This window comes from Mirounga angustirostris, unplaced genomic scaffold (genome assembly GCF_029215605.1).
Source record: "Mirounga angustirostris isolate CCGP_5_RB_7025 unplaced genomic scaffold, mMirAng1.0.hap1 SCAF_4, whole genome shotgun sequence".
NCBI classification, from domain to species: Eukaryota; Metazoa; Chordata; class Mammalia; order Carnivora; family Phocidae; genus Mirounga; species Mirounga angustirostris.
The window spans coordinates 163,778,192-163,804,345 of NW_026991712.1; the positions used below are offsets into that span (position 1 = coordinate 163,778,192).

Consider the following 26,154-nt stretch of genomic DNA (forward strand, 5'->3'; position numbering starts at 1 on the left):
GGTATTGGTGCCTTGCCCATGTCCCCTTTACCGGGGGACACCCATTCCCTAGCTGCTATGAATACAGGGTGCTCGTGGCTTATAGCTGCCCCTGGAGAATTGACCTTGATTGGATAGGAGTCACCTACCCCTTCCTGCCAGCCCTCCTGCCCATGGGCTGGCCTGAAGCCAATGACTGACTGATACGGGAGTTCAAAGCCTGATGCCCTCTCCTCCGGCGGGGACGACTCAGCGGTGGGATATATGGTCCAAAGGCCCCTCACCGCACCGGGGTCAAGGCTAAGTTTCCCTGAGCCCATACCCAGCTTGGCCTCCTCCCTAGCCTGCTTCCCTCGCTCCTTCCTCCACATGCGCATGAATTCCGGCCACTGGCCCCACTTCCAGGGCCCTGACCTAAGATGCATGTGATGCCCGATCTCGTCCCATAGCTGGGGGAGGGGGAGGCACAGAGGCTCTCTAGGGACCACGGGAGACACAGCCCCCTGTAGACTCAGCCCATCTCTAGGCCAGTTTCCTCGACTATAAATGAAACATTTAGGCTAGATTTAGTTAGAACAGCAACAACGATGCAACTTATAAACAAATGGGAGGACAGCTTATCCCTGGCCGCCGTGTGGTGAAGGATTCAGGTAAACAAGACAAGTCCCTTCCCCCAAGCAGCTCATAGGCCATTTACTCATTTACCAAACATTTATTAAAGGTAGCTGGGGACCTGGGTGAGTCACTGTCCTGCTCAGGAAGGGCTCACGGACCAATGGCTCTGTCTGGCTCAATGGGGAGAATGGCAGAGGCACAAGCTAGGCTTAAGGTTTCTAACCTTAGGATCTGAGGAGGGGTCCCAGGGGAGGAAGGAAGGGCATTCCAGGCAGAAGGAACCCATATCCGAAGGCCCGAGCTGTGATGCAGTGTGATGTGTCTGGTTGGGGACCCATAAGCCCTTTGGTTTTATTGGTGAGTATAAGGAGGGAGGAAGCAGGGGTGACGTCGGGGAGGTCAGCAGGGACCAGGTGGAGGGGCAGTGGGGAGTAGTGGTGGTAGCAGGAGAATTTTTGAAGCAGGAGGGACGCCACAGTCAGGTGCATGTGTAGAAAGACCACTCTGTCCCTGTGGTGGAAGAGCGGTGGGAGAGGAAGGGCAGACTCGGGAGGTTTAGGGTTGGAATTGGCCAGCTGTGGTACTGTACTGGACTGTGCACCGTGAGAGGCTGGAAGATGGGAGGGCACGAGGAAGTCAGGCCAGCTCCCGGCTCGGACAGCTGGGTGGCTGGCACGCCATGCCTGGGGGTGGGGGTGGTGGGTGATGTGTGAGGAGGGTGGGTGCGGTCCGTTTGGGAGCTGCTGACTGGAGGAGACCTGGGGGCCTCCTGGAGGGTTGGTCCCTGGGCAGATGGTGGGAGGCTCGGGGACTCAGGGGCAGGTCCAGGCTGGAGGTGTGGTTCTGGGAGTGGTCGCGGTCTGAGTGGTGGGGGAGGGGGTGGGAGGATGAGGGGATGTGTGTCTGGGGAAGAGAAGGGGAATTCCTCAGACTTGAGGCTCTGTGAGGGACCCTTTAGCTCGGATGCTCTCAGCAGGTCCTGGCCTGTGGGGATAGCCCCTTTGGACATCCTGGCAGACTCCCCATCCTGGGCTTGCTCTCAGCACCGTGCACCCCCTCTAGGCCTTCTCCTCCCACCCTCAGAGAAGACTTGCCTCTCTGAGACCTGGGCTGGACAGAGTGAGGGGAGGCTGGAATGGTGGAGGCAGAGGCCTCCTTAACTACATGCATTCACCTGAGGGACTCCCTCTGAGAACTGAGCCCCGCTGGGCCCAGGGTCTCCTGGGGTCTCACTCCTCCTGCCTTGGCCAGCTGCTTGCAGAGTCCAGAGACCCCTGGAGCAGCCTCTTGGCATTCCCACCAAGTCCTGGGGGTGCACTGTGTGTGTGTATGTGTGGCGTATGTTATATGGCGTGTGGTGTGTGGTGTGTGTGTGTGTGTGTGTGTGCGTGTGTGATGGATGAGCTTGGATCTGAGGTCCCGGGGCTCAGGTGCTCACTGAGTGGTTGTGGCCTCCTTTCTGAGGTCCATGGTGAACCCCCTGACACTTCTACCCGCCACGCCCCACCTGGTCTACAACATACTGGGAAAATCATATTTATTAACGGTTTTCACATATTCTATTACCATATACAAAATTCCCACCAGCCGTCAACCTCCCTCCCCTGGCGCTCGGGACCCAGAGACCAAACTGCTCTCAAGCACTGGCCCCTGGGGGGGCTTCCTGAGCCCTGCAACCGTCTTCCCCACCTGCCCTGCCGCGGAAAAGATGCCACCGCCCTGCCGTGGCTTTAGGGACCAGACCACGGCCCTGGTGGTCCTCGCTACCGACCTCACAGGTTATGGAAACCCACCTGCATCCACGGTGGCCGACCCAGCCTTCATTAAGACAGAGTTCCCATCTTGGGGGTGCTCCCCCTGGGAGAGGACATACGGGGGGCACGTGTCAGGCAGGTGGTCCCGGTGCCGAGACCGCTTGCGCCTCGGACTGAAGGTCTCCAGGCACCTCTTGCCCACCAGGTAGGTGACCTCACTGAGGTTGAGCAGGATGCAGATCACAGCTGTGGCCACCATGAAGTAGGTGAAGACCTTCTTCTCTGTGGGTCGGGAGATGTAGCAGTCTACCGTGTGGGGGCAAGGTGACTCAGAGCAGGCCACCACCCGGGGCATGTCATAATCCTGGTAGAGGCAGTGGAAGATGTAGAGGAAGCTGATGTCGACAGCAGCCTTGAAGATGAGACTCAGCAGGTATGTCCACCAGAGCCCGCCTCGCTTCTTGCTTGGGTTGTCGTACAGGGACGGGGCGTTGGGCCCGTGCTTCAGGCGGTGCTTGCGCTCGCGCTCCTGGCGGTAGGCCACGTGCATGACCACGAGCAGCGAGGGGCAGGTGACCAGGATGAGCTGCAGGGCCCAGAGGCGCACGTGGGACACGGGGAAGAACTCATCGTAGCAGACGTTGGGGCAGCCCGGCTGCTTGGTGTTGCAGACGAAGTCCTTCTGTTCATCATCCCACACCTCCTCGGCCGCCACCACGTACACCAGCACGCGGAAGATGAACACCACCGACAGCCAGATGCGGCCCAGCGCCGTGGAGTACTTGTTCACGCCGCTCAGGAGGGCCTGCAGGGATGCCCAGTTCATGCTGACAGTGTCCTTGCTTCCTCACGTGGACCGTCAGCACCCGTGAGCACCCACTTGTGGTGTGGGGGCCGCGAGGCTGGGAGAGCCTGGAAATGGGCGCCCTTTATTAAAGGTGGGGTCGGCATGGCCGTTACCCAGTTTCACAGGGGAGTAAGCTAAGGCCCAGGGAGGCACCCACCCAAGGCTCCCCAGCTGGAAGTGGCAGAGCTGGTCTTGAACCCCCACCTTCCAGTTCCAAAATCAGGGAAGATTTTATTCTATGAAGTGATAAATGGGACAATAATCATCTCGCACCAATGCACCCGCCAACTTCTTTGACCCCAAGTTTGAGCCCTGCGGATCACACGACTTCTACAGAAACAGCAAGAAGGTGTGGATTGGATGACTTGCCCTCCCTTTAGCTGCAGGAGGGGAGGGAGATGTGTCTTTATTGTCCTCCAACTTCTACTGAGCACCCAACAGGAGCGGGGCCCTGTGCTGGGTGTGTTCCTATCGGCCTCTTTGGCGGACCCCTGAGTGATACCCGTCCTCACCGAGAGGCCCAGGACATCCCCAGCCCTGACATTTCCTCCCAGACTAAGCAGGCTCTTTGGAACCGTGGGGGTTCAGCACCATCCACCACCCCTCCCCTGCACCCAGTGCTGAACATCCTGACCACACTGGGTTCCTCTGGAATTCCAACCATTTCAGCTTTAGGGAGGGACTGGGGAAGGGACAGAGGCAGGATTCTGGCTTGGTCCTCCCCTCAACACTTGCTTTTGCTCTCAGGAACACCGTCCTTCTCTGTTTGCTAGCCAGCTCTCTTATTATTCCCGGTCAGGCCCCTGTCCTGTGTGCTCCGTCCTCCACAGCCCCTTATCTGGGGCGCCATCAGGTTCCATCTCTGGCCCTGGCCCCTCCCCTGTCCCTGACTCAGACCTCATCATCTTCAGAGCTTGTGACCCTGGGACTTTTTCCCAGTACCCTCCTCTGCAGAATAGATCACTGGTACTCAGATGGTCTGTTTTCCTGTCTCCTGTGTGACTGTCAGCACCTGGAGGGCAAGCCTCTACAGCTCATCCAACCGTTTCCCCAGCACTCAGCACCTGCCTGGCCTGGTGAACCCATGATAGATTTTGCTGAACTGAAACTCCTTCTTCCTGGTCCCTCCTCTTCCTTGTCTCTTCTCTGGTCCTCTGTCCTCCCTTTGGTCTGGCAGTACATCCCTCCCCCTCCTTGGGGTTTCTCCAGGGATCCTCTGTCCCCTCTGCTCCTCCCAGGAGCCCAGCCTGCAGCCCGAGTTCCCAGGAATCCTCAGCCCATCTGGTCCCTGCTTCCCAGCCCGGTCTCCTGCCCGATTCGGTCCTCACCTTTCCTGGGTCTAGCAGCGACTCTCCGGTCCCTGGTCCGTCTGCCTGGGGGCCTCCCGGAGGCAGCTTTTGTTCCTCACTCCTCTGTTGGGTGGAGCTTTCTGAGCCAATGAGCCAAGGGAGAGTGAGTGGGTGGGCAGGGGGGTGGACTTCCCCGGGCACAGATTCAGAGCAAACACCTGTGGCTCTTTACCCCTGGCCCACGCCTTCTCTCCAGCCTGGATGGGCAGGGTTGGGTCTGGCTCCCTGGGCTGGCAGGTATGTGGGTGAAGTTGTCTTTAGGCGGGGGCAGTGCAGGAGCCTGGTATTCTTATGCTAGGGCCCAGGTCAGCACCAGTGGCCCCTATCTGTTGCCCCTAGCCCCTTCCCATTGCCTTATTGCCCCTGGTCCCTCCATCCCCAGGCCTCTCTCCTGCCCTTTTCTTCAGAAGCACAGTTCTGAGGTCCTCAGTAGCTGACATCTATGGAAAGGGGCCACCTTGATCCAGCCCAGGATCACATCCCACCCTGGTGGGGACATTTCTGGGGACTAGAGCTTGGGCTGTTGGTGAGCTGTGCAGGGGATGAGAGGGGACGATTATGGTTCTTTTTGACAAGGATACCCGCTGCCCTGGCGGAGATGAAGAATGCAGGTCAGCAGCATGAAATGCCCAAGTTGGCACGGGGCCAGGCGCAACCTCGCTGTCTGTCCTTTATTGGCCTGGGCCTCTAAGGAAGTCAGGGTACCTCCCAGTAGGGTTGCAGAGGGGCCTTGGGCCTGCGTCCTGGCTGTCCTGGTGGCTGGGATAGTGAAGGTTAATGTGCAGCCAGGGAGGGGCTCCTCTGCTTCATTTCCCACAAGCATTTATTGAGCACTTCCTAATACCAATGATTAACATTTATGTGGCCTTTTACAGCTGGCTTACCCCATCCACAGCCATGAGCTCATCCAGTTCCCCCCCTCCCCCCGGTCTCCGTATTATTAACCCATTTTTGAGAGGAGCTGAAGTCCCTTTCCTAGAGTCCCAGTGGAGCTTGGGTTCAAATCCAAGTGTTCTGACTCAAAAGTTCATGAACTTTCCATTGCAACACACAGCTCCCCACAGGCTAAGCCCCATTATGTTTGCAGATAGCCCTCGGACCTCAATTTGCAACTGGGGATAAAGGCTTATTTTGAGCATGAGCAGGTGGCATGACCCCCAGAAGTGCTGGGGACCCTTTTCCAGGGGAGGGGATGGTCCCCTCACCTGGCTGGATCAGGTCCAGCCCTTTGCAGGGGCAGAGAAGTTGACCCAGTGACCTGAGAAGGGTCGCAAAGGCTGAGGGACCAAAGGGCACCTTCAATCAAGTGGATGAGTTGACTTTTATTAAGCCTTGACCATGCCCCCTCCCCTGAAGGTACTTGCACATCCATTCTCTAAATAAACCCCTCCTCACGGCAACCACCCTGTGACGTGGGCTTCACCTCCATTTTACACAAAGGGAAATAAAGTTTTGGCTCAGAGGGGTCACTTGCCCAAGGCCCCACAGCTGCAGCAGGGGCCGGACCCTCCCTGCTGCCTGTCCCCAAGGCTGTTCTTGTGGGACATGCTGGGCCCTCTCCACCAGGTTTGACCAGGCGGCTCTCACAGGATGGTCTTCTTCACATGGTCTCGAGGGAGGTCTGGTAAGAGAGGAGGGTGAGAGTCTGAGCCCAGAAAGATGAGGTCGCCTGCGAGGAGGTCGTCCCCCTTGCAGGGCGAGGTGGCCCAGTCCGGGCAGTGGCCCACACCGGTGGCCCTGGCTCTCCTCGCTGCCAAGCCCTCATGGCACCTCTTGCTCACCAGGTAGGTCAGCTCTATGAGGTTGAGCAGGATGCAAATGGCAGCCGTGACCACCATGAAGAGCGTGAAGATGTTCTTCTCTGAGGGCTTGGAGATGAAGCAGTCCACCATATTGGGACACGGAGCTATGTGGCACTTGACCACATGAGGGAGGGTGTATCTGGGGTAGAATGAGTGGAACACATAGAGGAAGGCACTATCCACGCCGGCCTTGAACACCAGGCTGCAGACGTATGTCCACCAGAGCCCGCCCCGCTTCTTGCTGGGGTTCGGGTAGAGACGCCCGCCATCCTCCCCCACTACCTCTCGGTGCTTCTTCTCCCGAGCCTCCCGGTAGGCCACGTGCATGACCACGAGCAGTGAGGGGCAGGTGACCAGGATGAGCTGCAGGGCCCAGAGTCGCACGTGGGACACGGGGAAGAACTCGTCAAAGCAGACATTGGAGCAGCCCGGCTGCTTGGTGTTGCAGTCAAAGTCCTTGTGGTCGTCACTCCACACTCGCTCAGCCGTCACCAGGTAGACCAGCACGCGGAAGATGAAGACCAGAGACAGCCAGATGCGCCCAAAGGCTGTGGAGTACTTGTTGACCCCGCTCAGGAGCCCTTCGAAGATTCCCCAGTTCATAGTGGACCCAGGTGTTGGCTGTTCCTGCTGGGAAATAATCATAATTTCCCACATTTCTAGAATACTGACTCTGAGCACCTATGGAAATATATCATCTGTATTCAATTCTCACAGTCATAGAGGAGCTAGGTTCTGTTATTGTCCCCATTTTACAGATGGAAAGGGGGGCTTGGGGGGTTATAAAGGTTGCACAACTATTAGGTGCAGAGCTGGGATTCGAACCCAGGTAATTAAATCCGGAACCCATAAAAGTGGGGGAAGGTGGGTCCAGGGAGCCACTCTTTCCTCCCGGGGCCAAGGCTCTGGCCTTGCGGTCCTGCAGAGTGAAGGCTCGAGTAGGTGGGACATTCTGCTCTCTCCCTCTGTTTCAACCCTGGCCCTCCTCCTCAGGGTGCGGAGCCTTGGGAAGACTTCTCTTCTTTTGAGCCCCGCTCTCTCCTCTTAGCCCCTCCTAAGGGGAACCTGCTCCTTGCCCTTTACTTGGCTTAGGGGATTGGGCAGGAGAGGCTGCTGGAACTTTGTCCCCAAACTCCCGTCTGGTCTAACACTCAGTAAATATCCAGGTAATGTCTTGCTCAGGTGCAGCGCACTTGAAGCAAGGCCAGTGGCAATCCCGCTGAAAGATGAAGTAGGGGACAATGGTTCTCTTTATCCTTTACCCTGGTATTCTGGGGATTCCCAAACTGGTATTCTGTGGAACCCTGCCCCATGGTTTGGCAACAGGAGCAGTGAGAGAAAAGGATTCTGTGTTCAAGAAAGGTAGGCAAACATAGGTTCAGCAAAGTTCAATAGGTCTCTTTCCTTGACCAAGAGAATACATTGACACTTGAATCCCCCAAACGGAAGGAAAATGTAGCATTGTCTGAACTCCTTTGACCACAGAACCCCTCCCTGCCCTTTTTTAAATCATTGTGTGGAACAGTCTTGTCAAAACAGCAAATTGGGACATGCTGCTCTGGTCAGTTTTGCTGGTGAGTTTCGTGCGATGAACACATCAGATTACCGAATGTGACTACCATTCAGGGCAAGAGACTCCCACTTCCTCTCTTGGAATTCTTCTGCCTGGTTCCTGGCGGGGCTGTGGGGAGGTTGGGGTGTCCCCTGAGACCCAGGCACTGTGGTCTCACCTGCTGGGCTCCCCTGGGACCTCAGGGAGCCTGCACAGCCTCTTGCTCTAAGGGGTTCCTGATGCCCTTCCCAGTGCCCGTGTAAGCATTGGTCACCGTGCTGTCCTGACCGCCGGTGGGATCTGCTACAGATGAACAGGGTGGTGGTAAGGGCCAATGGTTCCTGGGTATTTATGCGGCACCAGGCACTGTTCTCAGCACTTTGCATGAACCAGTACAGCAACTGTGTGAAAGGGTATGATATTTTTTAATTCCCAATTCACAGATGAGGAAAGTGGAGCACAGAGAGGTTAATTAATTTGCTCATAGTTGCACAGCTGGGAAGCTGCAGAGCCGGGATTTGAACCACACTCTGGGCCTGGGCCCCTTTCTTTAAGTTGCAGGAAGCTGCTTGCTCATCTGGTCTGTGCCCAACCTCTCCCTCACCAGGTGGATGCCAGGTAAGAGAGGTTGGAGGTGTCTCTGCTCTCACCCTGTCTCTCCACTGTTCTGTCTCTACCCCCTACCACTTGGTCGTGAATTGTCAGCTTGTCTTTGCTCAGTCCTGCATAAGGTGGGCGGGACTCCTGGCAGCTTGACAGGGAACTGCCTGAGAGGCTCCAGCCCTCAGTCCCCAGAGGCTCTTGGCCCAGCCCTCCTGGGGTGTGGTGGGTGGGACTCCGCAAGCCCAGGCAGAGCTGCTTTGCTTGCTCAGCTCCTGGCACCCCTGTGAGCCCTTCTTGCACTTGGTCCCTGGCTCCCACCTCTGCTCAGCTGGGGAGAGCAGGAAGAACGCAGAGCAGAGGAGTGAGGAGCCCTCCGTTCCTGTCCCATCCGACCCAGGGTGGTAGATATGTCCAGGCCACCTCTGGCCTCGCCACCAGAGAAGTCTCCCTCTGCCAGGTAAGCCAGGGTCCATCTGGACCCAGGGGACCTTACCTGGGTGACTACTCCTCAGGGCTCTCTGTGTAATGGCTCCTGGTAGCTGGAAGTCGGACTCAGCAGGCAGCTGGAACTCATGTCAGAACCAGGGAGGGCGTCTGGGCAGCGCATTCCCGGGACAGGGCCTGCAGAGTCTGCAGGCATCCTGGGTGTGCCTCTGGCCTAGGAGGAGGAGTTGCTGCGCCTGACCCTGCCATTGGCTGGGCCCCAGCCTCCCCAGCCTGCCTCTGCTGAGGCCCAGAAACTTAAGGGTTCATGGTTCACTCTTCCAGGGGCACTGAGCCCAGAATCCTGGCATCCTCTGAGGGGAGAACCACAGGTCCACTCTGAGCCCCTGCTTGTCCTCTCATCCCTGGCCTTGTGTGGGAGGAGCTGAGGTCTGTCCCGCCTTCTCATCCTTCTCCAGAAAGTCCCCATGCTACTTCTTGGGACTCTAGGGGCTGCTCTCTGGCCTTCCATTCCTCTGGCTTCAGTTGTTTTCCATAACGCCGTGACTCCCAGACTCTGTCTCCAGCCCGTATGCTTTTGCCCCATCCATTGCCTACTCTTGGATGCCCTTCTCTCGCCTTTCTCATTACCTGATACTCCTCCAAGAAGCCTTCCCTGACTGCCACTCCAGGTGGCTTAGAGCCTCACCTCTGGGCTTTCATGGCTCGAACTTCCACATCATCATGACTGTATTGGAATAGTTGATCTTAACTGAGCTTGTTCCAGGTAGGACCTTTCTGTTGATTAAACGAATCAATCCACACCAATAGGGACTTGTGAGCAGGGCATAAAGCAGACCAGCCCCTGGCCCCCAGGAACTCACCCACTTGGCCTTTTTGACCTGCTGAGAAGTCTAGTACCCGCTGCCCGGAGCCTCTCATGATTGCCGCGGGGCCACGAAGCAGGTTTCTGGGCCCAGGCTCCCCTCCCCCTCATCCCGTGGCTGCTGGAATCCAGCTTAGCCTTTGCGCCCCTACAGTGGGTTCGTGAGGGACTGGGCAGAGAGCCGCCCCCTCCCCCAAACAGACACACACACGGAACCCCCCCCCCTCCGCCCCAATGTGGCACGTGCTACTGGCCTTTCCAGCAACCCTTGTTTTCAATTCAGGAATCATTGCTGAGACACTGCTGTGTGCCAGGTGCTATGTTTGGTGCGAGGCTACCCAGATAAAGAAAGGATCCGGAGAGCCTGGGCAGGCACACAGTTGGGTGCCCGGAGATACCCTGACGTCAGAAGGGCCCCCAGGGTGAGCCCCAGCAGGAAGGGCTTGGGAATGGACAAGTCCTGTCCAGAGCAGGTACCCCGCTGTCTGATGGGGGAGGCATTTCAGGGAACTGCCTTAAGGCAGGGGACCTCTGCATCTGGACCCCACATGCCTGCATCTGGAGCCCATATACCCCTATATCTGGAGACTACACTCCCACATCTGGGCCTCACACCCCAGCATCTGGACCTCATCACCCTGCATCTGGAGCCCATACACTCCTGCATCTGGACCCACACCCCCGCATCTGGAATCTCACACCTCTGGTACTTTTAGATCTGGGCAATTTCCCTCTCCTCCAAAGTACAGAGAGACGATTTGTGCCCATGAGGGGTGCCCTGTGCACACCCCGAGCGCGATGCAGCATAGTGACCGAGCACAGCCCGCGTGGCCTGAATCCCACTTCTGCTTCTTCCTTTCCACGTGAAGCCTCAGTCTCTTATCTGCATAGAGGGACAGTAACATCGCCTACCTGGGAGGTGTGCTCATTAACCCAGCTCATAGAGGTACGGCCTAGAACAGTGCCTGGCACAAAGGAAGCCCTTTTTATGACTACCTCTGATATATGTGAACTGAACTGCGTCCCCCAGGCCTGGCACATGGTGGGCACTTACAAAAAGTGACTTCCGCCTCTTTCCCTTATTCCTAGGCCTTTTCTCTCTGAGACGTAGGGAAGGCAGAGAAGGGAGAGAGAGACAGACAGACTCACTAGAGAAAGTCTCATGTGGATGAATGTTGACTTGGGGTTGGAAAGGCAAAACCCAGGCTGGGCAGTGACCGTCAGAGAGGTGGGCGGTGGGGGGGGGCAGGGAGCACCCCCACTGAGTTTCTCATTAGTGCAGAGATACAGCCTGTTGTCCTAATGAACTCCTAAGATGCCCTTTATCAGCAGGTCACACAGGGTAAGAGTACCATGTACTGTGTGTCCAGGAGCCACAAATACCACAGATCCACAGCAAGCACAATGCAACCCCCCACACACAGGCCACACACACAGGCCACACCATACAGCCACAGTGTTGCGTGCATCGGGTAGTGCTTTGTTTTGTTCACTGCTGTACCCCTGGGGCCTAGGATGCCTGGTACCGAGTTAGGCTGCATTCATGTTTATGGAATGAACGATGTATGAAATGCATGCACCCTGCAAAAATTCACACACACCTGTCCCTCTCTACATTCTTCCTCCAAAATGATTACCAAGTCCAGGAGAGGGGAGACGCTTGGATGGATTAGGTACAACATTGTGAGAGGGACTATAAGGGACATACAACAGAGAAGGGTGCGTCAAATTCCGCCAAAGGGAGATCCAGACAAGGTAATGTTTAAGTTGGGTCTTGAAGGATGTATAGGAGTTCACCAAGAAGAGCCGAGGAGGAGAGGCCTCTGAGGCAGAGGGCACAGAGTGTGCAGAGGAGCTTTGTGAAAGACAATGGAAGATGGGTGCCTCGTTGGCTCAGTCAGTTAAGCATCTGACTCTTGGTTTCCATTCAGGTCATGATCTCAGGGTTGTGGGATCGAGCCCCGAGTAGGGCTCCATACTCAGTGGGGAGTCTGCTTGGAGACTCTCTCTCTCTCTCTCTTTCCCTCTGCCCCTTCCCCTACTCTCTCTCTCAAATAAGTAAATAAATCTTAAAAAAAAAAAAAGAAAGATAATGGAAGAGACTTAGAGAGTGGACTGGGTGGGGGGCAGTGAGTGCCTGGAAGGTTGGCAAGGACAGTCTGGACCATAAAAGATCTAGAACACCATGCCAAGGAATTTGGACCTATCTTGTGTGCAGAGGGAGGCATGAGGGAAGGAAGGAAGCTACATGGTCATATTGGTACAGTCAATTCTTACTATTCGTGGTACTTACATTCTGTAAAGTCACCACAAACAGGGAATTAGCAAATACTGCACCTTTGCCAGTGGGAGAAAGGCAGGGTTAGGTTCTGCAAGGCTCTGGTTGCAACATGTTCATCAACTGATCAATATATAACCTTGTTTTATATGTGTTTCTTCTTAAAGACACCTTATCTAATATATATTGTTGAGTCATTAACATTGAACTCACAGCTAAGGCACCGTAAGTCACGCCAGAACGAAGCTCATCGACCGCACGGCTGTTCTCCCTGAGGCTCATCCCAGCCTCCCTGCGCTTAGGAACTAGACAGCTCTTCCAGTGCTACCCTTGGGGGCCCATTTAAACGCAACATCACCAACAAAAAGCCCCAAAATGAGAAAATGTGGAAATAAATTGCCCTCAAATAGGACATTTATTCAAAGTCTTAGAGCTGAAAGAAGACGGCAAAGTGTTGCTTGTTCAATCTCAATGTCGGGGTGGGGTGGGGGGACTCAAATTTTCAGCTGCTCTGTGCACGTCCAAGAATGACTGCGAAAGCACTGGGTATATTGATTTGGGGGTTAAACAAATACATTTTAGTGAATTAGACGAACTCATAAATACGGAATCTGTGAATAATAAGGATCGACTGTATGTTTAGAAGGCTCCCTCTGTTCAAGAGGAGAGACACGCGAGACGCGAGGTAAAAGTTATCCCAGTTGATTTAAGCAAGACAGGAGCCAGAGGGAAGGATTTGGGAAGTAGTTGATAAGCACAGCCAGTGTATGGGGTCTGACTGGATGCAGGGGGCAGATAGGAGGAAGACCCCAGATGATTCCCAGGTTGCTAGTTTGGGTGACTGGGCAGGTGGCGGGTCCACTGATGGAATGGAAGGAATCTAGGAGGAAAAGCAGGTTGTTCGGGCAGAGGGAAAGGTGATGCATAGGTTCTTTCCAGATGTTTGGGAGTTAGTGAGTTCAGCGCTCCGTGTGCTGAGTGGGACGGGTTGGAGGACAGCCCCGTGGACTGTCCACAGCCAGCAGGTGGCAGCAGTGGCTGGAGATGCACTTCGGGAGTCCTCAGCCCCAAGGGGGCAATGGGAGCCCCAGGACGTGGCCTTGGAGTGCGTGCTGGGTGACAAGAGGAGGGTCCCGGCAGAGCTCTGGGGAGCCCTGACATTTTAGGAAGCAGGTGGAAAGAGCGTTGTTTGTGGAAGGATAGACCGATGGAGGAGAGGAGGCTGGAGGGCCGTTTGACCTGCAGATGGCTCCTGCCTTGTATCTGCCATCCTTTCCCCTCTCACTTCTCTTTCCCGGTTCTCCAGCCCCACTTCCAGGTCCCCCAGTCTTCAGCCCGGGCATTCCTGATCCTCCTCGTTGTCTTTGACAGGTCCTTCTGGCTCAAACTGACCCTTCCCTCAGCCCTAACTTCAGGAGACAGTGCTGGCCTCCCTGCGGGCTCAGCTCCGCCTGGTTCCTGCTGTTCCCCTGTTAGCGGGTGTGGGGTGGGTGGGAGCTGACTCTGTTCTGGCGACCAGCCACCTCCCACCCCCAGGCTCCCTTCTAAATGCAGCAGGCAAAGGGCCGTATAGGCACCGTGGTCTGCTACCCCACTGGTGACTATTGAAACCACTGTTCCCAAAGGAGAGTAACGTTTTGGTCCTTTTGGCACGAGAGGCCAGCCTGTGGGGCCAAGGTGGTGCCTGTTCCCTCCGCTCGGGAGAGGTGGAAAAGCTGGAAAATGGAATAATAATGTTAGCTTAACTATTGAGCTCCTCCTCTGTGCCAGAAAGCAGGCCAAATGCTCTACGTGCATCAAACACGTAACCATTCCCCGTCCTTACATTGTCACTACAACAGAGTCTTCTTTGGAAAACACAAGTCATGTTTTCAAAAGTCTGTTCAAGACCTTTCGGTGGCTCCCACTGTCTTGAAATAAAATCTCATATTGCTAATATGGTCTGTAAAGTCCTGCACGCTCAGGCCTCCCCCACCCTTTGTTCTCAGCCTCTTCCCTTCTACCTTTGTGCTCCAGCTGCGTTGGCCTTCTCTCACTTTTTAGAATATAGGAATCTCTTTCCCACCTCAGGGCCTTTGCATATGCTGTAATGCTCTTTCCTCATTTTCTCTGAGCTGGCATCGACTCAAGTTCCAGATCTTGATTGTAAGGTCCCTCTCAGAAAAACCTCTCTTGATCCCTGAAACTAGATCAGGTTCTCTGTTATCCATTCTTTTGGCACGTGCTTCTCTTTTGTGACCATATCACAACTGCACTTGTAGTTATGGGGGTGCTTGTGTGTTTCATGTCCTCTCCTCCTTACGACTGTCGCCTTCAGGAGTCATGGGAATCGTGCTCACTCTTGTCTCCACCATCTGGCACAGCACCTGGCCTGTGGTAGCTGCCTAATGAGTGTTTGATGATGGATGAATGAATTTATGTATTTCCATTCCTCTTTATAAGAGGAAAGAGGAAAGCCAAGAGAACCACCGAATCAGTGGGCAGGAGGGTGTTATAGAGATGCTGTCTTAAGAGCATGGGCTGCCCAAATTCCCACCCCAGCTCTCCTGCGTACTGGCCCACAACCCTGGGAAATTTTCCTAGCCCCTGTCGGCCTTACTTTCTTCATCTGCAATATGGGGACCACGGTTGCACCTACCTTGTAGGCTTACTGTGAAGGGCAGATGAATAAAAATATAAATATATAAAACGTGTGTCTGGCACGTCATAAATCCCTAATAAATCCTAGCTGCTGTTCTTCTCAGCTAAGACCAATATCTGCAAATGAGGCCAAGCTGATGCTGCTTTGCAATTTCTTTCTCCCCTTATTTGGCGGTGGTCTTTGGAGGAGCCTGTCTCAACTCGCTGAGGGGAGATGGGGGAGGTGAACGGCCACGTGGGCCTGAGCTGTCCATTCCTTCACCATCACTGGAAGGATACAGGGATGCACAGGTCGGGTACCTGTTCCCTGTTTGCTTATGACCTTGAGGTGGATGGAGGAGACCCATTCATGCTGGTTCCGGGGGAAGCGCAGGGTCCAATCCTTGGAGAGCTTCCTCTATGGATGATCTGCGTCTGTCTCAAGGCCTGGGCTGACATAGCTGGAGAGCCTGCTCCTTTGCTGAAGAAGCTTTGCTTTCTTCTGGAAATGGAAAGACTTGTGGTGAGACTTCTCGACTATTCCTTTGCAGAAGGTTGGGAGCTGTGGGACGGCAGGAGTCTAGGAAGGAGGTCGGTGGGGAAGGGTAGGAGGCAGGCGGGGTGGAGAAGAGGCAGAGCTGGGAAGGAGGGAGGGCTGTGTGACAGACAACCCACACAGACCTGGGTTCAAATCCCACTTCCACTCCCTAGCCATGCCCAAACCCTTTCTCTTTTCCCGGCCTTAGTCTCCGTTCTATAGGGTGAGGGGGTGACAGAGCTGTCGTGGGAGAGTCTGCGAGGACCTATGGAAAGCATGGGAGTTACGGGTTGGCATGCTCCCCACCCTTCTTTACTCCCCTGCTCTGAAGGCTGTCGCTCTCTGGTTGGTAGGGTGGACATTCTTGTTTTATCTTTCTGGGGCCCCAGGTGAGCACTCATTGTCATGCCCTTCCCTGATGACCTACTTCTCCTCCTGGGCCCTGGGAACTACCCCATAGGTCTGCCTTTGCTCCCAAGCTCAGCCTGGGGGGCTGGAGCTGGCCTCGACCCTTGGTCTCTCTCTACTATGTCTGTGGCTCTGGGTGGGCTGGCTGGGTCATGGCAGCAGTGAGCACCCCCCCCCCCATCCCTGAGACTGAAGGCCCAATGCCTCCTTGTCTCCCCATCCCTCCAGCCAGGCCCACAGTAACCCTTGTGCCCTACTGCACATGGGCAGCTTATCTCAGTTCTCTTTGGGGCTTCTTTTGCCGAGGATTGAAAGGCTCGTGTGAAGGTCTTGCAGCTTTGGCCACTGGGCCCACCTCAGTGCTGGCATTCCAGGGCCAGGGACCCCCCTTTGGGCACTGGCAGGAATGCCTGGGACCTCTGCTCAGTGATGGTCCAGTGCGGAGCCCACATGGCTTATTGCAAATGATCAGATAGATCTAGGTTTTAAACCTTGTTTCATCAGGTAGTGAATACACAGGGCAGGTGTTGTCAGTACCCACCCCATCTCTCCTTGGCCTTCTCCGAGATGGCGATTGAGAGGACTATGTAAAGCATGGTGATTTACCGTAGGCAGACCTGCCGCTCTGCCTGGGGCTCTCTGAGCTTCTGGGGCCCCTGCCTGTGTATGGGTGGGCTGGAAGTGCCAACAAATTGACACCTCTGAGTAGCCCTCAACCAACGACTGATAGAAGTGAGGGGATAAATCCCCCATCTTCCACACCCTTCAGCTGAGAGAACTCTGAGGCTCATGGGGGTCCCCAGCAGGATTAAACTCACTTGTCCACGGTGGTAACTCACTCAACCACACACCCTTCATCAGCTCCCTTTCCTTCTTGGCCTCACTTCCCATTCCCACGCTGAGAGTTCCTGGGATCGCCGCCCCAGTAGACAACTGGCACATAAATCCTCGTCTCAGGCTTGGCTTTTGCGAGAGCCCTAACTAAGACATCTCCTGTTTGCGCAGACAGCAACCCCATTTCCTGGGGAATTCTCCCTTCTCCAACCAGCCACAATATCCTGACTCACAGAGCTTGCTGCGGTCTTGTTGACTGTTGATTCGCCCAGGGCTGGGGCTGGCCCCAAGTTGAGCTAATCAGTCGTATCTTGCAGAGCTTCTTGGCCCAATGTGACAACAGAACCCAAGCTGGTCTTCTAAGGGTTCTTCCCTGGGGCTTTTGAACACCAGCAGCATCCATCTGATGATAAACATGGAGAGGTTCCGGATCTGCTGGCGGCCCGCTGTGTGGGAATGCTGCTCCGCTGGATGGGATGACGGATCTGGGACAGAAAGGGAAGCAGGAACAAGAGAGAAGCAGGTGAGTGCCCAGAAGGCACTCACCTCCGGCTCCATTTCTCAGCGGAGCCCAGCTACACTTCCTGTACGCACCGAGCTATGACATTGTCCCTTTGCCTGAGCCCAGTTACTTTGGTTGAATACTCTGTGTGACCTTGGGTTTGCCATTTAACAGAGCCTGGTGTGTAGTAGGTGTTTATTAAGTTATTTGTTTACTGACTTACGCCCTTTGGGCCCCACTTCCCTCATTTGCGTGGTGGGGTCGATAATTGCTACTCTGTAGGTCGGTAATGACTACTTATGCACCTTGATGGGTTGCTGGAAAGGGAAGTGAGAAAATGAAAGGGAGAGGGTTTGTCAACTGTGAGGTGTCCCGGGAGGAGCCGAGGAGGGCGAGGCATCTTGGGTGGGGCACTCGGAGCCCTGCCAGGTGTGTGGATGGACAGGGCTGGGCGGCTGGGGCCACTAGGGGCTCCATGAAGACAATGAGGATGAGGGTCGCAAAGGAGGAATGACTTGGGAGACTTTTGTTGTTGTTGAGAGAATCGGTAAGAAGGGCAGAGAAGGGAATTCATGTTTATTGACTGTTAGGAGAGAGCTCTGGGCCAACTGCTTGCATAATCAAGAAGTACAAACTGGCGCCCTGGGGGCACACATTTTGTTTGGCCTTCGTGGTGCTAAAGAAACATTTCAATTAATTGCCAACATATACAAATTTGGAGATTCCACATGGAAACCTAGTTGGGAAATAGGAGTTTCCGGCAGCACGAGGCCCATATTCCTTGTGGCATCAACAGCTGGAGCGACGGACAGCTGTCCCCCCCACCCCCTTGGGGCATCCACTGTCCAGTTGGCTCTAGACCCCACCAGGACTCTCCACGCATGCACGTTACTTGCTTGGCTCTAGTCGTTTGAGATTGTAATTCTGGATATTCTCACCCTGTCTTCCAACAGCCCTGCAAGGTTGGTATCCTTAGCCCCATTTCACAGATGATAAAACAGAGGGCCAGAGGTGAAGTGATCTGCTCCAGGCCACACAGTCAGGGGATGATGGAGCTGGGATGGTCGTTCAGTTCTTACCAACCCCAAAGTCTGCCCTCCTGCCCCCAGCATGGGGACTGTCGGGGTGTATGCAGAGGGAGCAGGAGTGGGTGGAGAGGTTTGGTGTCAGTAATTGGGAAGGGGGGGTGTCCCAGACAGAGGCAAGGAGGCTGGAGGTAAGATGATATAGTCAGACTTGGGGTGTTGCCAGTTTGAAGGGACTGTGGGCTGTCCAGGTGAAAAGGTCCACTGCCACATAACTTTTAAGACATGGAAGCTGGTCCTGGTGGTCTGAGGTAAACGGAAATGGTTGCTGGTGGCACATTAGCCAAGGGGACGATGTCAGGTGTCTTGTTGAGAGCCTGGGAGGCTGGTGCTTCAGGAGATCAGGAGTGGGGTGTGGGAGGTGGAAGGTAGGGATGAGGGAAGCAGGTCTGGGAGGGAAGATGGTGCGTCCAGGTTGGAGGTGTTGAGTTTGAGGATCCATGGGATGTACATGCGAGGTGCCCTGGGGAAAGTTGGCTGAACAAAGCCGGGGCACAAGAGGGAGCTCCTGGCTGGAGATAATGGGGTCTAGAGATTAAGCATTGATGTCTAGGACAGGCTGAAGGGCCCTGGCTGGGGGGTCAGGGCCTGAGTATTCCCTTTCTCTGACCTTGTCTGAGGTAATGAAGATCCCCACCCCTCCTCCCCCACGGGCCCCTCCATAATCGGCTTCCCTGGGGATGTTTGAGCGAAATGGATGAGCGTAAGGCAAGCAGGGAAGGAAGGAGGGAGAACTGGTTATCGCTTCCCCTCAGCTCCAAGTGGATAATTACACAGCTCTCTGAGCCCCAGGACTGGGCCAGGCGGCAATCCATACAGACAGCCTCTCAAAATTAATGGGACTCCAAGGGGTTTGGGATGCGGGGAGGGCCAAGGCTGAGGGAGGAGGGGTGAGATGAACGAGAGACAGGAAGACACTGCCTCTGACAGAGGAGCATGAGATGCAGGGGAAGTGCAAGGAAACTGAAGCCCAGAGAAGTTGAGTCATCCTCCTCGAGTCACACAGCGTTGAAGCTGTGGTTCGGCCCCTGTCTGTCTGCCTCCAGAGCACCTGGTCTTGACTCACTCTGTGGTTTGGTCTTTGTCTTCCCTGAGAATTCCCTGGGAAAGGGGCTGCAGTAAGCTGGGGCCAGTCGGTACCTGGGCATAGTTCCCATTGACTTCTGGAAATGGTGACCGAGAGGGACAAAGTACTACTTGTCCTTCGAGGCTCAGCTCAGACCGGGACCCTGAAGTGCCAGACCGAAGGGCTTCCCCTCTGCACCCCACCAGCAAGACGCTCTTCCTCTCTCTAGATCTCATCACAGGGTAATTGTCTCATTTCCATATCTGTTCTCCCTGAGGCCGTGACTCCCCCAGGGCAGGGCCGGGCCAAGACAGCTCTGTCCTGGCACAGGATGCTCAGGAGATTTAGAAATTGGGCAGAAGAGGGCATGAGCACCCTAGCTGGAGTCTGCGTACAGCTGGGAGTTTGGTTTACAGTGTTGTGCCAGTGTTAATTTCCTGGCTTTGACGCCATGGTTCTGCAAGATGTTAACATCAAAGGAAGCTGGGTGAAGGGCATACGGAGCTCTCTGAACTGTATTTGTAATTTTTACATGATCCCAAAATAGTTTGTTAAGGAACAACAACAGAGCAGATCCTAGCTGTAGGTTGTGGGCAGGGAAGGAGGCTGATCAGGGCTGGGCAGAGGTCATGCTCCAGAGGGTCGCTGGGGCACAGGAGCCCCATGGCAGCCTTCTCAGCCAGGTGGGGCACACAAGGGCTTGGGGCACAATGGGGTACTCCGGTCAGGGCAGTACGACTCACTTAGGGCCCCAGCCAGAGTCTAAGCTGTGCTCACCCAGGGTTTAGTTCAGGAGGATAGGGTGGGAAACACTGGAGTAGCCCGATCATCTCTGCCCTTTACTTTACGCCTATTATGTGTGAGAAGCCTCCTGTGCTGCCGCATATTCAGTATCTGAATTCTTACAAAGTCGCAGTTCATGGAGTAGTATGAGGCTCAGAGAGGTTAGGTAACTTGCCCAAGGTTGCACAGTATGTTCTGGTCAGAGCTTTCCTGATAGCCAGCATGGGAGACTTTTTTGATGCTCGCCCCATAAAGGAGACTTGTTGTAGATGCAACAAGGCTTCCAGATCTCAGGGGGCAGGAACCGCTTGACCGCCAGGCCTCCAGCAGCTTGGCGCTTGGGAGCCAGCTGACTGAGGTTGTCTCCAACCTCTTCCGGTAACTTCTCGGTCATTTCATCTTTGCTTTTGTCTGCATTGTTGCTCTGTCCTCTCTGACACCCAGCCTTGAAGACTGGCCTGTTCCCTGTACTTTGTGGGGATGCTCAGTTTCTTTTGGCCTCTGTGCCCACAGCTCCCAGTCTGCTAAAGGAACAACTGATTGGCCCAGCTCCTCCTAGTGTCTTGGATCGGGGCAGCTGAGGCCTGGGCGGGTGGGGCACACAGGCCTGTAGGGCTCAGTCTGCACTCTGCTGACGATTGCTTGGGTTTGAATCCCCACCCCCACTGTGTGACCTTGGGCACGTTATTTCACCTTTCTGTGCTCTCCAATCATCAATGCCCACTGGAGGTCACAATGGTACACTCTTCGTGTGCTTGCTGTAAAGGTCTTAGGACAGCGCCTGGCACAGAAGACGCACCCTCCTCCTACTGATTGTCATTATTGTTACTACCATTCTAGAATATGGCGCATCTACTTGGTGGGAGCAGTGAGTGTGACAAGCGGCGATGGACACATGTGCGACACCCAGCCAGTCCGTGGACTGTCGACTCCAACACTCTAGCACCTGAACTGTTTGTGATCCCACGCGAAGGACTCAACCTAAGGACAGGGAGAGGCTTCAGGCTTCAGGGTACAGGAGTGTGTGTGTGTGCACGTGCGCGCGTGTGCGTGGAAAGTAATTCCAACCCTCCCCCCACCCACTGTGGCTGAGACCCTGGTCTGTGGCCCTGCTTTGGGGCTCACACTCTCACAGTGGTGGAGAAGGGCTTCTCCTGTCTCAGCAAGTACAGTGGGCAAATGGAGGGCTTCAGTGGAAAGTAGGGGCTTTGTGTGAGAATCAGGAACCCCTTAGAATTGTAGGAGACTCTCGCTGGCTCCAGGGAAGTTAGCAAGTGGGGGTGATGGGAAAAGGAAGGCTGTGATTTCAGGAGAGAGCTGCAAAACTGGAACTCCTTTCCTCCCCATCTGCAGAATACCTATTTCTCCAGGCTCAGAATCTTGTCTAGAAGCTACTCTGGACCCCCAGCTGCCGGGTGTGTTGGTGGAGATTGGGGTCAGAAGACCAAGGTGGCTGGCAAGAGGCTTAGGCCTTCAGATATCAGGTCTAGGCAGGATGCAGGAGGAGAAAGAGAGGCCAAGAGGAGGCTGAACAGCAATCACAGTGCTTACTTTGTCCCAGATACTATTAATTAATCCAAATAACAATCCGATGAGGAGCTGTGATGACCATCATCCCCATTTTACAGGTGAGAAAACCAAGGCGTAAAGGGGTAAAGTAACATTTTTTTTTCCTGTTCATTCTGAACATTCCAGGATTACTTCTACCCCAGGGCCTTTGCCTTGCTCTCCCCTGTCTGTAGTGCTCTGCCCTCAAATCTTCATGAGGCCAGTATTATCAGTGCTCTCTTGCCATGTAACAAATTACCCTAAAATTTAGTAGCTTAAAATAACAAATACTTATTATCTCAAAGTTTCTGTGACTCAAGAATTCAAGAGCAGCTTCAGGACTATATTAGGACTTTAATGGGACTTAGGTACTTTTGCCCTTGCTGGCCCCTTCTTTCTTAAAAGGATATTAAAAAATTTTTTTATAATTGTGCTAGTATAAAGATGGAGATATTAATATATGAGAACATATTCTTTGACGTAAGATTTCTTTTTTAAAAAGTTTGGTTTTTATAGCAATATGCATAGCTAATTAAATTTGGGAAAATGGTTCCCTTTAATTTGATCACAGGCTCATACACATTCTCTTTACTTTTTTTTTTTTTCAAATTTAAAAATACTTGAAAGAATTTCACTCATTTCTCTGACCCCTCACCCCCTGCCTTTGGCAACCACCAATCTGTTTTCTATATCTATGAGCTTGGTTTGTTCGTTTTGTTTTGTTTTTAAAGATTTATTTATTTATTTATTTTAGGGAGAGAGAGTGCAAGTGGCTGGGGCGGGGCGGAGGGGTGTGATGGGAGGGGGCAGAGGGAGGGGGAGAGAGAGAATCCCAAACAGGGCTCAATTTCATGACTCTGAGATCATGACCTGCCTGAGCCAAAATTAAGAATTGGATGCCTAACTGACTGAGCCACCCAGGCACCCCTGTGTCTTTGTGTTTTAATTTATTTTATTTTTTTAGATTCCATGTATAACAGAGATCACACGATAGTTGTCTTTCTCTGTCTGATTTATTTCACTTAAGCATAATGCCCTTGAGGTCCACTTGTGTTGTTGCAACTGGCAAGATCTCACTCTTTATTATGGCTAAATAATATCTCATTTTTTTTTTGTGTGTGTGTGTGTGTGTGTATCACATTTTCTTTATCCCTTCAGCCATTGATGGATACTTCCATATCTTGGCTGTTGTAAGTAATGCTGCAATGAACGTGGGAGTGCATGTATCTTTTCAAGTTAGTGTTTTAGTTTTCTTTGGATAAATACCCAGAAATGGAATTGCTAGATAGCATGGTAGTTCTCTTTTTAAATTTTTGAGGAAACTCCATACTGTTTCCCACAGTGGCTGCACCAATTTACATTCCCATCGACAGTGCATAAAACTTTCCTTTTCTCCACATCCTCGCCAACACTTGTTATTTTTTTGTCTTTGGATGATGGCCATTCTGACAGGTGGGAGGTGATATAGCACTGTGGTTTTGACTTGCGTTTCCCCGATAATTAGTGCTGTTCAGCATCTTTTCATGTACCTGTTGGCATCTATACGTGTTATAAAATATATGCATCTCTATATGTTTTTTACTAATGAGTTGTAGGAGTTCTTTATATATTTTGGATATTAACCCCTTATAAGATATGGGCACACCTCACTTTATTGCACATTGCAGATACTGTATTTTTTACAAATTGGTGGTTTGTGGCAACCTTTCATTGAGCAAGTCTATTGGCCCCATTTTTCCAACAGCGTTTATCTACTTCATGTCTCTGTGTCACATTTTGGTAATTCTCACGATATCTCAATTTTTCATTATTTTATATTAGCTGTGGCTATCCACAATCACTGATCTTTGATGTTGCTGTTGGGGCTTGTAGATGTGGCTGAATTGCTGCAATCTCACAATAAAACTTGAATGGATGAGGATGAGCAAAGAAAGTGCTTTCTTGAGATGGAATCTCCTCCTGGTGAAGATGCTGTGAAGAAGATGGTTGAAATGACAACAAAGGCTTTAAACTAGTACATAAACTGAGTTGATAAAGCAGCGGTAGGGTTTGAGAGAATTGACTCCAGTTTTGAAGGAAGTCGTATTGTGGGTAAAATGCTATCAAACAGCATCGCATGCTAGAGAGAAATCGTTCCTGAAAGGAAGAGTCAACGGATGCAGCGAACTTCATTCTTGTGTTATTTTAGGAAATTGCCCCAGCCGCCCCAGCCTTCAGCACCCACCACCCTGATCAGTGATCAGTCATGAGCATCAAGGCAGGACCCTCCACCAGCAAAAAGATTCCAACTCACTGAAAGCTCAGAAGATGGTTAGCATTTTTTAACAAAACATTTTTTTTTAATTTCATGAGAAATTTCATTTTTATTGATTAAAAAATGGTTGTTTATGTATATATACACAAACATACATTAAAATATTTGGATACTTGAAATATATTTGTGTGTGACCTGATATGCTTGATATAAAAGTTTATTAAGTTCAAAGTGGTATATACTTGCTAATAATTACCAACATTTTGCTCTTACTATACTTTTCATCAGAATTTCTTCGCAACCAAACCTATTAAGATTCTAGAGAAATAAAAGATGACAACAATACACTAAATAAAAGCAATCTGGCAACCAAACCAGTGTACATTTAAGTTACAAAGTTTTTTTTTTTTAGTTTAGACAATTCTTAAAATCCTTTCAAAAAGCATACTGAAGCATATTTTAAATACGTATCTTAAATACATAAGACATTTTTTTCTCCTTTTACTCCTCCCCACAAAAAACCTAGTGAAATGGGTAGTGGGTCTGTGGTACAAGGTGCTTTGGACTCAGGCTATGCAGAAGGTCTGGTTTGCCATATTTCCTCTGAGTAAAGCAGTGAGGATAGAAACATGTGGACAGCAGCCTATATAAATGCAACTTTGCGGAACTTGTTATGTAGGAATATATTCTTCGTATAATTTTTAAAGAACTTTTCCTGGCCAAAAAAAATGAATCATGCTCATTATAGGATAGTTCAGAGATAAAGAAAAGTATGGAAAAGAAAATAAAGACACCTGTAATCCTACTACATAGAGGTACCTACTGGCAATATTCTGGTGTGTTTATTTCCTATCTTTTTTCCTAAGCATACAAAAATATAAACATACAAAAATATGATTATATTATTTACAGAATTTGATATCCTGCTTTTTTCACTGGACAAAATGATGGTGAGTTGCTTACCTTTCCATTTAGATGTTCTTCAAAAGAATTTATTATTTTAATGGCCAACAGAAACTTTCATTGAATGGATATACCATAATGCAAAATATAGAATGGTAGTTCTAATTTTATAGCTTTTAAAGTTTTATAGAAATAAAATTAACAAAGCATTTTTAAACTAAGGTATGTACACTGTTTTTTTTTAGACACAATACTATTATACACTTAATAGACTACATTATAGTGTAAACATAACTTATATGCACCAGGAAACCAAAAAATTCATTTCACTTGCTTTATTGCAATACTAGCTTTGTTGCAGTGGTCTGGGACTGAATCTGCCATATTTTCTTCCACCCAGTAGGTTGCCTTTTTTATTTGTGGATGGGCTCCTTTGCTGTGCAGAAACTTTTTAGTTTGACATAGTCCCACTTGTTTATTTTTTGTTTTTGTTGTTTGCAGTGTAGATTCAATAAATCATCACCAAGACCCAAGGAACCTACCATCTATGTTTTCTTCTAGGAGTTTTATGATTTCAGGTCTTATGTTCAAGTCTGTCATTCATGTTGAGTTAATTTTTGTGTATGGTATAAGATAATGGTCTAGTTTCATTCTTTTGCATGTGGCTGTCTAGTTTTCCCAACATCATTTATTGAAGAGACTGTCCTTTTTTCATTGTATATTCTTGGCTCCTTTGTAATAAATTTGTTGACCATATATGCATGGGTTTATTTCTGGGCCCTCTGTTCTGATCTGTGTGTCTGTTTTTATGCCAATATCATACTGTTTTAATTACTATAGCTTTGTAATATGGTTTGAAATCAGGGAGCATGATATCCTCCAGGTTTGTTCTTTTTTAAGATTGTTTTGACTCTTCAGGATCTCTCGTGTTTCCATATAGATTTTAACATCGTTTGTTCGAGTTCTATAAAAACGCCATTGGAAATTTAATAGGGATAGTGTTGACTATGGATATTGGATATTGTTTTGGGTGGTATGGACATTTTAATAATATTGATTCTTCTAAGCCATGAGCATGGGATATCTTTCCATTCATTTGTGTCTTTCAATTTCTTTTATTAATGTCTTGCATAGTTTTCAATATTGGGTCTTTTACCTCCTTTGTTAAATTTATTCCCAGATTTTTTCTGGATGCAATTATAGATAAAATTTTTTTTTAAATTTCTCTTTTTGATAGTTCATTATCATTGTATGTAGAAAAGCAACAGATTTTTGTGTATTGAGTTTGTATTCTGAGAACTTACTGAATTTGTCTGTCAGTTCTAACAGTTTTTTGATGGAGGTTTTTAGGAATTTCCATATGTAATATCATGTCATCTGCAAATAGTGACAGTTTTACTTTTCTTTCCAATTTGATGGCTTTTATTTCTTTCTTTTGCCTGATTTCTTTGGCTAGTACTTCCAATACTATTTTGAATAAAAGTGGCATGAGTGGGCATCCTTGTCTTCTTCCTAATCTTAGAAGA

At 51.4% G+C, this 26,154-nt stretch overlaps 2 protein-coding genes across 2 annotated transcripts; both read right to left on the minus strand.

Moving 5' to 3' along the window:
• Positions 1-2,373: 2,373 nt before the first annotated feature.
• GJB4 (gap junction protein beta 4) lies at positions 2,374-3,248 on the minus strand. The gene has a single exon (XM_045895464.2). It carries the CDS (start codon positions 3,172-3,174, stop codon positions 2,374-2,376), a length of 801 nt encoding a protein of 266 aa, XP_045751420.1. The 5' UTR covers positions 3,175-3,248.
• Positions 3,249-5,890: 2,642 nt separating this feature from the next.
• On the minus strand, positions 5,891-9,123 carry GJB5 (gap junction protein beta 5). Its single transcript, XM_045895465.3, has 2 exons — positions 8,995-9,123; positions 5,891-6,976 (listed from the first exon to the last, which is right to left on the minus strand). Exon 2 carries the CDS (start codon positions 6,947-6,949, stop codon positions 6,128-6,130), a length of 822 nt encoding a protein of 273 aa, XP_045751421.1. The 5' UTR covers positions 6,950-6,976; positions 8,995-9,123; the 3' UTR covers positions 5,891-6,127.
• Between the last annotated feature and the right edge of the window lie 17,031 nt (positions 9,124-26,154).

What these genes read in the sequence shown, in the direction of transcription:
- GJB4 (XM_045895464.2), bottom strand. Translation starts at nt 3,174, where the DNA reads ATGAACTGGGCATCCCTGCAGGCCCTCCTGAGCGGCGTGAACAAGTAC.
- GJB5 (XM_045895465.3), bottom strand. Translation starts at nt 6,949, where the DNA reads ATGAACTGGGGAATCTTCGAAGGGCTCCTGAGCGGGGTCAACAAGTAC.